At 40.5% G+C, this 17,756-nt stretch overlaps 1 protein-coding gene across 5 annotated transcripts in view; it reads left to right on the top strand.

Annotated features, from left to right (window-relative positions):
* LOC124337950 overlaps positions 1-17,756 on the top strand; it is a 47,121-nt gene that overhangs the window by 2,684 nt on the left and 26,681 nt on the right. The window contains exons 1-3 of one of the 5 annotated variants that reach the window (XM_046791977.1): positions 5,650-5,832; positions 6,051-6,235; positions 12,812-12,867. In XM_046791977.1, coding sequence (XP_046647933.1) covers positions 6,187-6,235; positions 12,812-12,867 — 105 coding nt within the window. In that variant the 5' untranslated portion in view covers positions 5,650-5,832; positions 6,051-6,186. Of the gene's footprint in view, positions 1-5,649; positions 5,833-5,858; positions 6,236-12,811; positions 12,868-17,756 lie in introns of those variants that run through there. The other 4 variants (XM_046791974.1, XM_046791973.1, XM_046791976.1 and 1 more) reach the window with 4 other exon arrangements.

The raw sequence follows: 17,756 nt of genomic DNA, 5'->3' as shown, positions 1-17,756 counted from the left end.
GATATCGTGTCAAGTCATCAGTTGACTATTTACTATAGAAGATAAGCCGGGTGTTAAAGATAGAGAGGGGGCAGGGAGGGTTGTTTCTTGCGTGTAGTGACATGGAACACCGTGTGGGTCGTGCCGATCACGAGAGCAACTCAGCACACGTATTATTGGTTTTCTTTTCTTTTTTGTTAAATAGTCAATAAGTTGTTGTGAACGACAAAGTCTTATTTTCTGGGGAAGAAAAAGCCGCGGGCGTTCAAAGGAAATTAGCGCCACTTTTAAAAATAAGTGGCGAAATGGGACAGTTGTAGAAAATATAAATTTCGAAATGTAAATCGAATCAGGACTGTCAGAAAAAAAGAGCCGACGCGACGTTTTGGGAAATAAATTTGATTTTCTACAAAAATGAAAACATTAGCGATGATGGATTTGACGACATTTATTCTTTTTCCAGATAGAGCCGTTATACTAGTGGTGGCAGGGTTCCAGAGTGCGTGTTGTTGTCCAGTCAAAAAGAATAACTGGGCCAGTTTCCGTTAAATGTCGACATTCACATAAATAACGACAAAAGAAAAAGTGGTGAAATAATAAGAAACAAACACAAAAGAATATAAAGGTGGAAAAAGGCGTTTTAATGGCCCATTTCCATGGAAACTATATTTATACATAGATATATATATATATATGTACATACATATACTCTTTGTGTGCTGGGTGATGCAGGAATAGGTCAGTTTACAAGTTTATCGCATTATGCACGGACGTTCGATTGTCGGGAATGCGCCAGCAGACATTCATCCAGCGCGCATTATAAATGTCTCAAAACTGCGATTCGTTTCGATCGTTTTCCCCTTTTCTATTTTTCTTTTTTTCTATTTTTCGCTTGTGTGTCCACGAATCTTTTTTCGGATATCTGAGCTCGTTTATTTTTGTAAAACTAGAAAAAGAAAAACATTTCATAATAATATTTATCAGGTTGACAGCGGTGGATAGCGAACGCGGGATGTTACGCAACGATTTTTTCCGCAGCGTTTAATGAGCGAAAGGTCTACGAAAATGAGTTGCCTAGGCAGGAGCAGCGTGAAAGTTGACAAGAGTTGCGTGTGCCTCTCTCTATTCATTTGGGGGAGGGAGGCCAGGTGATTGTCTCTCTCTCTCATCCTGGCAAAAAAGAAAAGAAGCTGAGAGAGTCTCTCCGTATTTATTTATGTAGCTACACACAGGTACGTATATGTGTGTGTGTGTTGTGCAGTGCTCATAGAGCCTATACACATATACAGGAGAGATATGAAGGGGTCGTGTGAAATTCACACACGCTCTCTCCATGACAGACAGACGGTCGGAGAGGATCCCGCGCGTTTTGTATTCATCCCCGCAGTCCGTAAAATGAATAAGAGGAGCTCCGACAACTCTATACTCCGGTCGCATTACAAACCGACTAACATCTCAGCAGCACAGATATAATATACCTGTATACGTCTTTCTCTTTTTTTTCTTCTTCTTTCTTTCTTTTTTCCCTGGCGCATCAGCGCTTTGCAACGAGCTCAGCGAGTAATTATTTCAAGAAGAATCGTCTAATTCCTATCATTAAGAATAATGAGCCGATTCATTTGTGGAGTCTGGTTCATATATGCGCGCCCTTTTTTTTTTTATTTTTTTACTTTCCGTCTGTAATTTTTTATTAGTCCTTGTTCGAGTTTTTTTTCTCCCTTAATTTATTTCGTTCACATGTCTGTAAATATATGCGATTGTCTTTTGCCGAGTTTCCCAAAAATATTTCGAATACGCCCGCCGCCGCCGACCGATATTTTGGCTGGCGCATTCCGGAAGTGTTGTTAGAGCACAGAGTTTGCTGTATAATATCATCGAACATTTCTTAGCTATATTATGTCTCCTGTCAAATTCGAGAGAAAACAATTTGCTCTGTCGAAAAGAATAATATCGCATCAAGAGACAATATTTTATATTGAAATTATTTTTGAAAAATAAATAATCGGCGTACCTTTCATCTTTTTTCTATTTAGTCCCTTTTGTTAAATGATGACAGAACGTATAGCATAAAGAAAAGGACACGACGGTTTTATTTCAATCGTGCGGGACATTGAAGCCGACTCGGTAGGTGTTCCGGGACAAACTGCGGGAATTTATCGGATAATATAATATAATATAATACAAAAAACAAAACAAAAAACAAATATTGATATACAAACAAGAGTCGGGACGTCAGGCTCGAATGAATCCATCAGGCCAATAAGTTTCCCCCCTTGAAGCGATTTGCTTTTATTTGTTATCAATTTGCGATAATCCGTTTGTCGCAATCTGACACATCTCTTTTGCGCCAGCAACTTTGCTGTGATACCAACGAGACATTAAGGACAAACCAAACAAAAGCGTCGTCGGCTCCTTATTTATTTATTTTGCTTTTCCCACTGTTTGTCGGTTCACCTTCGTCATCGTCTTTGTTTGTTATACTTACATGTGTAGGTACACGGGTAAAACTAGTTCGGCGGTGAACTGCTTGAGCGGTTGCTTCCGTATCTCTTCATGTTTCCCATGATATCGGAGGATAGACCGTAGCTAGAGAGACACATCAGCCAAGGAGGACAAGTATTATGCATAGCCCGCGTGTTTTCTCTCTTTTTGTTTAAACAAGAACGCAAAAAATCTGCTTTATTGTTTGACTCGTTTTTCTATTTATTATTTTATTTTTTGCTCACTCGAAAAGTTCGGCAACTGGTTTTTTGGTTTTTTGCCATAAGTGAACGACTTACGTCATCTCGAGAGTTTCTTTTGTTTGCTAGTCGCAGCAGGAACCAATGGGAAAGTCTTAAAACACAAAAACAAAAAATATTTAAAAAAAACGAGGCCGATAGGAGACGAATGTCATCACGGTCCAGTCTACAACTGGCAAGGACGTTGACAGTTAGACGTTGACGTTAACAGACGGTTGCATGAAATTCTCCAGATTATCTATTCAGACTGGAATAGCTGGTCAGCAGCACAAGCAAATGGCCAAAAAAAAAAATGAGACGAGTTATTATTATTAGTTGATTTCCTTTTGATGATTTGAATGCCAGCAGTTGGCACAGGTGGTTATTAGAGAGAACGGACTGTTTCACCCCCTTTTTTACTTATTCTACCCCGGCTGGGCAAAAGGATATTATTATTATATAATAATGTGACTGTAGAATATTAAAACGACTGTCCGTCTCTGCTGTTTTTTCGTCGTATTGGATATATCTAAGAAAGAAGAAAGGTTTAACTAATCGTAATGTGATAATTAGCTCTAGCCATCACCAGCAAGAATATATTATAATTGAAGGCCTCTTAACGAGAGTCGCGCCCCATAGCCTGCCTGCTGCCCGTAATTAACTCTATCTCGGATAGATTCTTTTTCAACAGCCCAGCAAAATATAAGGCCTACATACATATAAGAGCGGACACACACACACACCGGGGCTTCAATTTATCAACATGGAGAGTTCACATTGTATTTAATTGCGCAAGCGTCGTCGTCATTCCTTTTAGAGAGGAAGCGAAATGATTTACGGTTTCCCATATCTTTTGATGGCCCTTTTCTCTCTGCTTGATGCAGCAGTGTTGCAGTTTTGTGGAGAGCCGAGAGTGTATAAACGCATTTCAAAATGTATTAATAGATACTTGATAGAAGATGCAGTATAGCCTAGTATAGGTTCCTCGAAAAAACAAAAATGGAAAAGAATTAACTGGAAAAGAGTCTCAGCCGAAGAAGAGAAAGAATTCCTCAGGTTCCATTTAAACGGCTCCAATTTTCGACTTATTTTTTTTTTCCTTTTACCGGTCACCTTTAAAAAAGAAGACGGTGCAAGGAAAGAATATATATATACGATATATAAGAAGGAAAAAAGAAAAAAAGAATGAAGTAACATTTTGTGGTCCACTTCCGGCGACGCTGGCGCAGACAGGGAGACCTTGTGGCCCAGAGCAACCCCGAAATAAGTTGGCTTCAGGGCTGAATTGCTCTACTATATAACCACCACCAGCTAGAGAGAGAGAGAGAGAAAGAGAGATGTTAGGTTGTTATCTTCTTCCAACTCTCCAAGGGAGAAACAAAAAAAGGTGGTGGTTATTATTAAGACTTGTCGCACCTTTTATTTTTATGTATAATGGACGTCTATACCCCCAGCACTCTCCTAGGTAGCAGCAACCAGTGTTATAGTGTCTATAGTAGTATAGTCTAACTAGCAACGTAGAGCTTTTTCCCCAAACGGCAATCGTCGTCCTGGTTCACCTGTGTGTGTGATGTCATTGCCCAAACTTATCAAACACCTGCAGAACTCGAATTCCGTTTAAAAGCAGAAAAAACAAAAAAACGGGAGAGATGATTATTTCTCTGGCGTTTTGGTTTTTGGCCGTCGCGAACGACCTCGACTTTTGCGATTAGGTAGAAATTGAGAGAGACCTTGTCTAGTAAACTGGTTTCATCCCCAACCATTTCATATTATTCCGACTGCGCGTTTAAATATATATACATACGTATATATTAAACAGCGCGTATGAAAACATATTGTTGAAATCACATCATAGGAATATTATATGTATATGTAAAAAAAAGTGGGGGGGGGGGGGTGATAAGAATATATATATATACGTAAAGTAGAATGTCCGGAATGAGATCGATCATGCCGACAAAAGGGAATTTTGATATTCTCTTTTCTTTTCCTCTGCTGCATGTCCCTTACGATGGGGAATGCGCTGCTACTACTGCTCCAGCTTATGTACCTTAGCAGAGAGAGGTAGTCGCTCAGCTGCCATAGAAAAGATTACGATTCGATAACCGTTTTAGCTACTGGTTGGTGGCATTTCTCTCTCTCCCATCATCATCTTTTCTGTCTCTTTTTTTTATTTTATTTTTTGAAAAGAGAAAAAAATAAATGCGGGAAAGAAAATCTGTCTAATGGCTATTATTCCTTTCGGTTTTTTACTGGAACCATTTCAATTGCCAATGGCTCAAGTCGTCAACTTCTTCTTCTTCTTTTGGGTTTTTTTTTCTTTTTACGACCACCGTGCACCTCTGACCAAAAGGATCATCATCCCATTTTTATTATTGTTTCCCGAAATGAAAGAAAAACGTCACTAGAGTGCTGCAATGAGACTCTCTTTATTTCCCTTTTCTTCTTCGTTGCTTGATGGAATGGGCTCGTAAAGTCAACGGAGTTAAAAAAACCTACAACAACAACAACAACAACATATGACGAGAGCTCCGGAAAATGTTGTTGGACTTTTTTTTTCTGTTGTTGTTCGTTTTTACCCCCGTCTTTATTGCGTTCGTCTCTCTGATTGTGTTGATTATAATGACAATCATAATAATAAAAAAACTAAACAAGAAAAACAGACAAAAAAGAGACAAAAATTAGGAAAGAGGGGAAATGCTTTACGACGTATCGTATCGTCGTCGTCGTCGTCGTTGGTCGTTGGGCAAATAAGTGCGCCAGCCAACTGATTCTGAGTGAACTTTCGGGATTTTGATGACACGGGCTGTGGCCTCCCTCTTCCTGTTCCTCACTAAAAATCAGCAATTTTACCCAGGGAACTTCTTTGAGAGTTGATTTATTGTTCTTGAACTGCGCGCGCTTAAAAACGTAAACAAGAAAACAAAAGAAAACCAAAAACAATCATCTTTTTCGTCTGCTGGCTCATCTCCACATGGTGGATTCTGGGTTTCTTTTTATAACTGGATCGTTTTTTACTTTTTTCCCCTGCTGCTCTGCGAATAAATTCGGCAATATCTCTGTCGTGATCTCGACGTGTGTTATTGATTTATACTCTCTTCGGGAAATTGTTCATCAATGAAATATTCTAGAGGTATAGAAAAACAAACGAACGAGTATATGGCCTGATGGGCCCACCACCGTAGAAGGATGGTTTGCCTCGCTTTCGTCGGTTGGAATCTCCTAGTCATTAGTGAATTGATTTTATTGTGCATTATCATTAACAGCTTTCCTCATTTCAGGTTGTTGTGTCCCGAATTGGATTGTGGGCCATCTCATTCATCACCTTTTCCTTTTTTATATATTCTTTAGCAGCTTCGATGCCAGCAAGTCGACCAAGGGGGCCAGCAAGCTGCGCCGTGACCTGATCAACACAGAGATAGGTCACCTGCGAGACCTGCTCCCCTTGCCGGCCTCAACACGACAGCGCCTGTCCCAGCTGCAGCTCATGGCCCTGGTGTGTGTCTACGTCAGGAAGGCCAACTACTTCCAGCAAGGTGAGAGAGAGCTCATCATCGGTGAAAGCTTTACATTATCAATGAAGTTTTAGTGTCACCACTGTCATGGGGGGAGAGAGAGCCTGTCAGAAGGGGTCGCAACCCCACTTTAACTCGAGTGGCAATCAACTACTGGCACCCTTTTGTCATCGTATATATGTACTACCCCCAGGTCTAGCCTCTTATACCTACTGTAAAAGGAATGATGAATCTCTCTCCACACTCGATGTGACAGCCCCCTCTTTACTGATTCCCTAACAAGCCAGGGTGGGTTTTTTTCTTCTTCTGGCCCGTCTCTTTTTTTGGGTTGTTGGAGGGAAGCAAATGCTGTGGCATTTCAGTTGGGGGGGCCACTTCATCAATTAAGAGGAGAAAAGGAGCCACACACACACACGCACAGACAAACGCCCGGTGTTGATTGTCTTTAAGCTTCAAGTATCCCGTAGAGCAAGTGCGCCGACCTCCCTTTAAGCTCGATGATGGAATACATTTAACAAAGAGAATGAAAAGAATAATAATAAAAAATAAAAAAGAGCCGAGAAAAAAAAAAGAAATAAATCCCCTCGAGGGCTGGAATGTGCTTGTGTGTGTGTCTATAACATCAGCCAGGTGCTTTCGAGCTCGCCGTAGCTTTTTCTTGTTATATATATAATTTTGTATTCAAATCGTTCGAGAAGAAACATCCGGCCCGATCAAAAACACTCAAAGTTTTTCTATCTTTATTTTTTGAAAAAAGAAAAACCTGTCGCCTCACTATTTTCCCGACATTGACGTTTCTCTCGAAGCGAAAAAGATTGCCGTTTCCTATCTCCATTTGCTTTTTTCGTTCGCGTTCATTCGCCTCCCCCCCACTCTCCCGAATGAAAGGGTTATAGTATATACACTTGCGCAGCGTGAGAACTCTTAGTTTTTATAGGGGAGCAAATAAGCCAGAAGAGAAAAATAGTAGGAGGAGGAGAGGAGAAGGGGAGTTACTGAGAAGTAGGACAACCACCGAGAGAAGAACAACAACAACAACAACAAAAAAAGAGAATGAAAAAGTTTCGCTTTTCTTCACCTTTTTTTTTTGTTTTCTTCATTCTCTCTTCTTACTCCTTGATTCTTCTTATACTCCTCCATCGCTCTCTGGCCCATTGTGCAGCTAGTGGAGGATGATGTGTGTGCGTGCACCGGAGAAACAACAGCAGCAACAACCAAAAAAATGTTGGAAAATAATTCGGCGCCACATTCTACCACCACCACAAAGTCATTAAGAGTCAATCTGGAAATGAGATCAGTTTTTCTTGGACGGCAATTGAAAATTAAGAATCCTTTGCCCGTCCTTTTTATTCTTCGTGCGTCCGATTGATATCAGCTGTATGGACCTTTTGATTTTTTCTTCCAAATTTTTGGCTGGGTTTGTAGGGCGATGGGGAATGGTTTTATGCGCACGATAGAAGGTGCGTATCGTTTGTCGTTTGTCCAGTCCACATCGAAATGTATTATACAATTTATATTTATATACTGGATGGATAAGAGAGAGAGCTAGTCGTTCGTCCTATATGCGCTCGAGTGAATTCTGCCCACGTCACCCTTTGGGAGATATTAAATCACTATTATTATGAAAAGTTCTCAGGATGACTGGATGGATTTGATTCATCTTGAAGGATGACTAAGTTGAGCCGGGGCCAGCTCACAGGCCAGTCTGGTTGAATTCTTATTTTTTTTTTCCTTTTGCCCCACTCATTTTTGTATTTTTTTTCTTCCGTCCTTCATTGGATAAAAAAGAATATAATGAAGCGCATCATCATCAAGCAGCACACCACGCAGCTTTACATAGCCAAGTCAGTGTGTAGAGATATGTAGTACTAGTAGGTACTGCTGCTGCAGCAAAGCGGAGAGCTCGTTAAAATGAAATTAAGCCTTGGATTATCTTTTTTCGGCTTCGTATTATTATTATTATAATACTTCTTCTTCGTCTTCTTCTTCCAAGTAGTTTTTTGTTGTTGTTGTCTTGGTTTTGTCCCTTTTTTTTCTTCTTTTCTCTCGTCTTGTTTCGCTTTTATTTTTTTAATAGGTCACCACTGGGGCATTTCTTTCATTGTCGACATGGAAATGAAATGAAATGAATGGGCTAATGGCTTGAATTTCAATGGAGAGGGTCCTTCCTTGTTATTTTAGTGTCATCATCGACGTCTACGGGAGAGTCAGATTGGCAATCGATAATTTCAATAGGGAACACAGAGTCCTGGATGGAATTATGAGAGGATGGGGTAGGAGAAAAAGTTTTCGGGAAAAATAAAGAATGAAAGAAAGAAAAAAGAAAAAGAGAGAGAGAGTCCCATTGTTTTCTTGTGTACGCCGAGATAACGGGTGTTGTGTGGGTGGTCCCGCGGCGTACAATCACAAAGTCCTTCTTCTTCTTCTTCTTCTTGTTCGCCTTCGCGTTCATTTCTCCCGCCGAGTCTTGCGCCGAGCCAGGACGGTACGAATCGAGTAGAGATGTGGAGATGAAGAAGAAGAAGAAGAAAATGAAAGAAAAGGATAGAAAAAAAAATCATTTATTTGTTCAAGAATATTTGTATTTATATACTGTATAGTATATATAGTATATAGGTATATGTATATCTATAATATAGGAGAGGGAGGGAGAGATGGCGGCAACCGCAACAGCGGCGGCGGCGTATCAATGGCGAATCAATATTCCATGGGGGGGTCTCTCTCTGCCTTTTTGCCTTTCACTCCGTGTGTCCGCGTTTGTATCTATTTTGTAAGATGACAAGATCCCACGCTTGTCTCTCTGTCCCGCTGCATCAAACAAACAATGGCGACGCACACACAGACAACCTCTTTGGGGATAGCAAGAAGAAGAAGACGCCGAACCGTTTCCCTGTGTTAAGATATAACATGCTTCAGCTTCACGCAGCACAGAGAAGAAAAAAAAGACAAAAACAAAACAGAAAAAGGGGGACATTTTGAGATATTTAAATGGAAAAGAAAGACCGCGCGACTCTTGAGGGGGAAGACGGGACCGGTCGACCGGAAAAAACAAACAAACGAAAATCAAAGAAAACAAAACGATCGATTGATTATGTTGCGATGAAATCACCCGAACAAACGGGGAGGGTGACACACGAAAATTTTGTTTCGAAATTTTATTTATTTGAAATTTTTTTTCGATTGGGAAATATCGTTCAAATAGGAAGAAGAAGAAGCCGGTGGTGAGAAAGAAGAAAAGAAAAAGATAGATCGTCTACAACACACACACACAGAGACCGAGGGGTTTTAGGGGGCAGTGACGTCTCTATCGATCAAATCATTTCCACTTGAAGGCATTAGAAAGAAATGTACGTCTCGCACATTTTTTTTAACGGAGGAGGGGGGGGGGATAATAGTTGACTAGGCACTACTACTACCGAGCTGCTATATACACGTCATTCTTTTCTCTCCTTAATGTATGCGACGTGTGCTTATAAAGAGTCCAGGTACCTCCCACTTTTTCCCTTGTTCGGGGTTAGCTCTTCGGCAGTGATTAGCTCAAGGTAGAAATGCGGATAAAGAAGAAGAAGAAGAAGAAGCCCAGTGATTCATTGGATTCCTTCTTTTCCTACCCCAGCGATAATCGCCATCATAGGCAAAGAGTAGCTCAATGAGCGACTTGACTCTTCTCCCAGAAATGGGAGGAGTAGAAACTGTTCAACCGGTTGGACAGCAGCAGCAGCAGCAGCGGAGAGAACCCCATGAGGATGAAATGATAGACTTGCTCCATCTTATTGCCCGGCTCGATAAATCAATGGCCCTTTTTTCTCTCTTTTTCTTTTATAGCTATCCTTCTTCTTTTGTGATAAGTGCCACTTGTTGAATTACGAAACTTTTAAGAGAAAGAAGACGGTTCAAAACGATCAAACTCTTACCGTACAGAGAGAAATGGTAATATATATAGTACTACTACTATATTTATCAAAGGTATAGTAAGAAAGAAAGAAGACAAAAAATCCTTCTGAAGTAGCCCCCTTTCGCTCCGTAGCCCACTGGTTCACCTGATGGATGAAGATGGATCCGTGATCGTTCTTTTGAGACTTGAAGAACCCCAGAATAAGTTACACGGCCATTTATTATTGTTATTATTATTTCTTTTCAAACGCACGGCTATAGAAATTGAAGGCCACCATATATTCTGCTGAGCTCCTTTATAGTAACAAAAAAGTGGATGATTTATCGAACTATTGTTGTGAAGGATATGCGCTATCAATATTCACAATGTTCTAGATGTTGTTTTTTTGGTTTCTTTTTTGGTTTTTCTTGATCGGTGAGCGCCGTGTGTGTTATTTAGGAGGAGCCTCTAAACTGCTCGGTTTAGATCCAATAACCGATTGTTTTCGTCGTGTTGGTTCAGCGGAGAAATCAAACCGAAGGGGGCTGGCTGTTACTTTATATTGTGCGTAACCATACGGTAGACGCACGCTTAATCCGGTTGCCGGATTAGGTTCGCTCCGCAAGCGGCAGCTGCGGCGGCGGATATTTCTCTCTCTCCCTCTTTGAAATTTTTCTTTGAAATGATGGGCGCCAATGAATCTGTTTTTTTTCCCAGATAGATGAGTAGATACTGCCGATGCACTTATTCGTGACGGATATGTGTGCACAAACACAATATCTTTTTTTTTTCTATCTTCGTCAGATTCCACTCCTCTTCATTTTGGTTTCTTCTCAACTTATTTATTTTTACGATCCATTGTTCTTACAGTTTTTTTTTTCTGTTTTTTAAAAAACTCAAGAAATTCTCTCTATTTCGTCTGTTTATTTATACCGTGTCTATTATACAGCTTATTCTTCTGGTTATTATGTTATTATGGTGATGATGATTATTTTTTTTTTCTTTTACGGGGAGGAAAAAGGAGACGAAAAAATGAATTTTGAAAAAAAAAAATGGATAAGAAAAATCACGGAATTTGAGTTATTTCGCGCTATAGCTCCGACACCTTTTCCTTTTTTTTTAATTTTTTTTTTATTTATTTTTTCCTCCTCTGACCGGTTGGGATAGAGACGGCGACGTAATCAACTGTGGTGGGCATATCATCGGCATAGAGGCTGTGTGTGTGTGTGCGGGAAACACACTTTGTAGCTCATAAAATATGATCGCTTCTCTCTCTCTCTCTCTCTGCAACTCTGCCGCTAATTGAATTCCATATATTGATCCAACTCCTCCTATTTTATTTTATTTTTCTGTTTGGTTGTGTGTGTGTGTTGTACATTTCGGTGTTTAGATGTGGGGGGAGTTCTCTCTCTATTCCAATATCGCCGTCACGTAAGAATTGATAATTTGATTTTCTTTTTTTCTTTCTTTTTTCGTTACGGGCTCGAGTTAATTTATTCCAATTCCTTCTTCTTCTTCTTCTTCTTTTCCCATCTTTTATCTATTTGTTCGCGTGCATTTCTATTCAAACAACGAGGACCCAATAGGCAACTAACTCGTAAAGATCCGGTTGTCTCGCCATTTTTCGCTTCGTCTCTACACATACGAAAAAATATGACACACACGGGTGTGTGTGTGTGTGTGTCTGTGCCGTACCTGCTGTACCTGGGAGACCAGAACATGCGACTTGTTTTTCTTGGGTACACCGAGGAGTCACACAAAAGAGCTGGAAACTGGTTTCCCAGAATCTAGCGTCATTTGTTGAGTTTGTTAGCGCACCTCAATAAAATTTAAAAGAAAACGGACTCCTGACGCCAAAAAGGAACCAAGAGAGAAAAAGACATGGTGGACGATGGAAAGAATTTTTTTTTCTTCCACATTGCAACAGCTCGGAAGAATAATAATAATATAATACGTATAGATATTACATGTATGTATACGTACATATGAAAAGATTGTACAAGAAAAATCTTTTCGGAAAGAAAAAACATCGGAACGGGTTTTTTTCTTCTTCTTCTTTCCTCCCTTTCTCTTGTGGTTCCCAGAATGTTCTTTTTTTTTCTTTTTCTCCCAATCAAAAAATGAGATAATAACCAGTTGGTGCATTTAGACATTTTTTTTTTTAATTCTCTCCCCCTTCAAGTGGGGGTAAAGACGAGTTGAGTGACTCTGGTACCGCAGGAGAAAATGAGATAAATCACCAGAGTGGATTTATGAGCATTTTTCTTTTTTGTTTCTGGGTTTTCGTTTTGCTTTTGAACCAGATTTGAAGCTCCTCCCAGTCTCCCTCATTTCTTTTTTCTAATTCTTGTTGATTGCCCCGTTCGCCATCTCGTTTTTGATGGCGGATACGTTATCGATGACAGCTGATAGTGATTAGGCATCCACTTTCGAAAGTAACGACTGATATCAATAAATCCTTGTTACTAATGACTCATTAGCCAGACCCTGTGTGTAGTAGATCCTGTGTATCCTGTATATTCAACGCCAACAAAAAAACAGCTGTTTGTGTAGGCATGCCTGCGTGCACGTAGGTATATATATATGTGCACTAATAGCGTAGTAGGCGGTGTTTGATAGTTTTCGATTCCCATGTTATGTTGTTCCGTTTTGTTGTTGTTCTCGTTTTCTTTTTCTTTTTTCTTAATCTTTTTTTCTTTTCTCCTATTTTGTCTTGGCTCTAGTTTTCAAACGACACGACCTCGGCCAGATGCCCACGCCCAGCATCGGCTTCTCCAAGGTGAGTGACCCGCCATTCATCTCATTCCGGTCCGAATTAGATTAATTACAGTCATTTATTTCTCGACCGCTGGGGTGAAAACTGTGCGGCCCACTATACAAAAGTTTTCACCTGCGAAATGAGAAATAAAACCAAAAACCAAAAAAACAAAACGAGATTAAAATGAAAGGAAATTCAAAAACGGGAATAGAAATGGAAATTTCAGTTTTGAAAAAAAAAATAAAAAACGCGCGTCGAAAAGGAGCACGCCCTTCTTGTACGCATGGCGGGATCCCCGACGCGACCAACGACGACCAAAGCGATAGACAACACAGAGGGGAGGTGAAAGAAAAAGACGCTGTGGTGGTGGTGAAGAAGAAGAAGAAGAAGGAGGTGGTAGTGGTGTTATTTACAGCTCACGGGAGGGTCTCCAACGCGGCACAAGAGCAGTCACACCCAAAGAATCACAAAGAGTGTGAGAGAAAAACAAAAAAACAAAAATTCTTCTATTTTTCCCCCTTTTTTAAACTCTGAATAAGAAAAATTCGTTTGAATTCTGAAGAAAAGAAAGAAAGAAAATAGCGGTTCAAGAAATCCTCCAAATTCCCAAAACGAGTAGTTATAGATATACACCAGTATAGTATAGTAGTAGCTCGGAATATAATAAACTACAACAAAAGGTGTGGTGGGGGGGAGGCGCAAAACTTTTTGGAAGAAGAAAAGGCGAAATAAAAATAGAAATTTTTCTCTTACAATTTTGGTTTTTTTGAAAAAAATGAAACAAAAACGAATGGAGAAAAAGAAGAGATTGGCTTGCGTGATTGTGATTGAAGCCGTGATGGATGGGCGGTGGATGATGATACGATACGCGCTAGATAGTCGAAAAAAGAAAAAGAAGAAGAGTTGAGATGCTTCTCGGAGGAGCTATATGGGCAGCAGCAGCAGCGTGATCGACCGTCTCTTAATTCATATCTGCAGGCAGGGCCGTTCAAACCGGATCTTTTTTTTTTCTTTTTTCTTTTTTTATCTTTTTATTATTATTATTATGAATATTTCTTTTTGGAAAAAATATGAAATTGTCAGTTCATCGTGGTATGTTGCGCGTCTATAGTACCCCCAGTTTTTCTTGTGTGGAATAAGAAGAAGAAGATAGGAAAAAGGATGGAAGGGATCCTCATTATTGTTATTTTCTATAGTGTAGCGTGTGATTCGATCGCAGCTGCGCAGAGAGCGTCATCATCAATATGCAAATGCGCCATCGATGATGATGATGATGATGATGATGATGAAAGGCTTTTGTTCTTTCCTTTTCCTTCGCTTCTCATTCAATGCAGCCAACAATCTTTTCTTGTCTTGTTCCGCTGCCTTCTCCTTCTTCTTCTTCGTCTCTCTTTCTGTATATAATGTGCTACTCGAATGATTTCATCTCCATTTGGCGTCGTCCGCCGCCGATGCCCACCAATTTCATTTGATTTTTGGGATTTTTCCCGCCAACTCCCGCATCCCCCTGTCTCTTTCTCACTCTCGACTCTATCCATCTCTTTTTTTCTTTTTCTACTTGGATTTGGCCATTTCTTCGTTTGAAAGTCTTTTTTGGGGTCTTTCAATTGATTACCGGGAAATTTGAAAATGTCAGTGAAATTTCTTCTCCCTCTTCGTTATTGGGCCAGATTTCCATCGTTGATTGAAAAGCGGCTCCACCCTTTTTTCTTGTATATAGTCTCTCTCTCTCTCTATGCATCGTAGAGTCTGTTTTTGGGGATGACGGTGAATAAGTCCGTGAAAAAAAGAAGAAAAAAACCAAAAGGAGAACTCGCACCGATAGGGGTCAAGTGAGGGCTGTCATTTATCAGTTTTTGTTATTTTCGAAAAAACAAGGAGGGAAAAATGTTTGATGAGTTATGTATCAAAAATGGATTCTCATAAAGAGAAAGAAAGAGAGAGAAGAAAAAAGGGTTCGGTCTGACGCAGCCTCGTAAAGGCTTTAGTTAATTGGCTGTCAAAATGTTGGCCATCAGGAGGATGAAAGCCCAAAAGAAAAAGAAAAAAAGCAAAGAAGAAGAAGAAGAAGAAAAGAAAGAAAGAAAGGACAAAAGATAGTAAGAGAGAGAGAGCAAAAGAGTCTTGGCATTGTCGGTCCGCGTGTGTGTGTGGCTTCTCCGAGGTGGCACCGCCTACATTCTCTTTTCACGAACGATTTGGGGAGGTACAAGAAGAGATAGGGTAAGACCGTAAGAGAGAGAGAGAAAAAAGGGGGAAATTTAAATTCAAATGTCTACTTTAGATTCGAGCTGATCGACAATACGCCGAGGTAAGGAGAAAAAAAAAATGAAAAAATTCCAAAGCTCGGCCGTGTGCACATTGTTATGCAGAAAAATAAATAAATAAAATGAACGAACAAACGGGAAAAAGAAATGCGCATAAGCATTCGTCACGTTCCAGTTTGACTGTCTGTGTTGTGTTTGGGTTGGGCCGCCGTTGAAGGGGAAAAAAAAAAGAAAAAGCCCAGCAAATTCCAGCATTGCACGGATGTACGAGCCCGTAAGAGAGAAGATTTGTCGATTCCAAAAAGAGCAAAGAGAGAAAGAGAAAAATATTACGACGACTAAATATAATATCTATAACGTTCTGTTTGGATAATAATCGCTGATCGATTCATCGTGTGAAAGCGTCCGTAACTGTGTCGCCGTGATCCGACGACTCCGCCCTCGCGCCAGACGCTGTTCGCTCCACGTCCTGTCTGTGTGTGTGTGTTTTGTTCACGGCTTTCCACAAAACCGTTCCGGGGGCCACGGATTTACTCTGCACAAACGCATTAAACTATATATATGTTATTATATAGCGCGCAAAGAAAGAGAGAGAACGAGAGAGAGTATCTATCTTATCCTCAAGAGAAAAGAAGCTCGAGACTCTTTTTTTCTTTCCTTTTTCTTTCCTCGATAGGAGCAGTTCATGTTGACCGTGGAGGTCACACGAGCCGGAGGGGAACCTGCCCGGATGTGGTCCTCCTCTGCTTTTATTACGCCCCAAAAAACCCCGTTGTTGTTGGCTCTTCTTAAATATTATCCGTATATTCTATTTATTCTAGTTTCAACCTTAATGGATGGTGCCACGGGCACAGTGCAAAGGAGCAGCAGCAGGAGCCGAAGGAGCTCAAATAATCTGTAAGAGTAGTCGTAGTCGTCGTCGTCGTCGTTCCTAATCAAGATTAGAGACGGGAGAAAAAGAGAGTGCGTCTCTCACTGGCGTGCGCTCACCGTCAAAAAGGTCAACGACAAACAACGCACCGGGTTCAAATGGGGGGGGGGGATCCGTCTGGCGCCCTATCATCTATTACCATGATGATGTAATAAAAAGAAGAAGAAAAAAGAGAAGCTAGCTAGGAAAGTAGAGACATTCTACAAAAGAAAAAGGAGAGAGCGACGTTTCGAGCTCAGTCAATCAAATTTTTTGATTCGTTTTGATGGTTTGCTGGGCCTTTTCTCTTCATGGGTTGTTGTTGTTGCTGTGTTGTTTCGTGTGTATAGCCGTCGAATAATGAGTGAATGCTTTTTTGAAAGGGAATGCGCTATAGCCGAGAGGATAAATATCGGGTGTAAATGAGTGTCCGTCGCGATCAACTTGATTCAGTACCGCCATATCCCCCGCTGCTGATTCATTATCTTGTTGGGGCCCACCACCGCTGGAATTCCCGTCTCTTTCTTTCTACCCGGAGACCTTCCATGATTTTCTCCTGATTTTCTTTTTTGTTTTTTTTTGAGACTCTACAAAGTTTCGGACGGCATAGGATGTGTATACCGTCAGACGTTTAATGGCTGCGCGCTCTTTCATCTCCCGATAAAAAATTGCTCTTCTTTGTTGTTGCTGTTGTTGTTGATGATGTTGGGGAGTACTCACCCAGTAGGACGCGGCCGCTGAGCGCCGCTATTTTCCCGATTTTTTTTTCCAACCGTTCAAAAGGAGAAAAAACAATCTTATCGCTCGGCCATCGTTCATCCCCGGAGCTGCCGATGTTTTTTGGCTGCCCCGACCTTTTGGTGTATAGAAACGAAAAAATAAAAAAAAAAATTATTTTTTCTTTTCCCTCTCGAATGAAGGAAAAAAGGAAGAAAAATGAGAAAAGAAAACAACAATCTCGTTTATCTTTATGATAACGGTTATGGGGTTCGTTATATACGTTAGCCAGGGCCGAGAGAGAGTACATGTTGCTATTTTTTTCTTCTTCTTCTTCTTCTTTTCGGTTTGTTCTTGTGGTTTATAGTGCGACTGTAGAAAAGCCAAACTCCATTGTCGGCACACGAGAAAAACACACACAGACAGAAAAAACCGGAGCGATGATTATGGCATGTTTGAATCGAATTTTTCTTCTTTCAAAAGAATCGAACTCGGGAACTTCTTTTGACGTCTCGAAAAAATGGGGGCCCGTGTGTGGAATTATGATATTATTTTAAAACAACTTCTTTTGATTCATTTCGATTGTCTGTTTGGCTTGTATATAGACAACCGAGTCATTCTTCAAAGTTTTTTTTTCGGGGGGAAAAACAAAAGAGAGCTGTGTGCGGGAGAAAACGCTTTCTTCGTTAGCTTAATGTGCGGAATGTTATACATGTTTTGGGTTTTTTTGGGTGTTTGTTCACCTTTTCTCTGTGTAAAAGCGTTTTGGTTGGTTCATCAAGTGTGTGATTGTAAGTTTCCGAGTGAGAGAGGCTCACGATGTACCTCAACATTTCGGGAGAGGGGGGGGGAAGCGTCAACCCGTAACTGATGAACGCGTTTGGTGATGGTAGAAAAAAAGAACGGGGGTAAATTGGAGTCGAGTTTTTTCGGTTGTGCTCCCTTTTTTTGGGTGTTTTTTTTTAGTTCATTTGCGGTCGGGAAGTGAGGTCGATCATGACAAAAAGGGGGTTTGC

Source organism: Daphnia pulicaria, chromosome 4 (genome assembly GCF_021234035.1).
Source record: "Daphnia pulicaria isolate SC F1-1A chromosome 4, SC_F0-13Bv2, whole genome shotgun sequence".
Lineage (NCBI taxonomy): Eukaryota > Metazoa > Arthropoda > Branchiopoda > Diplostraca > Daphniidae > Daphnia > Daphnia pulicaria.
The sequence above is the reverse complement of the archived record's forward strand: the minus strand, read 5'-3'. Positions and strand labels throughout refer to the sequence as shown.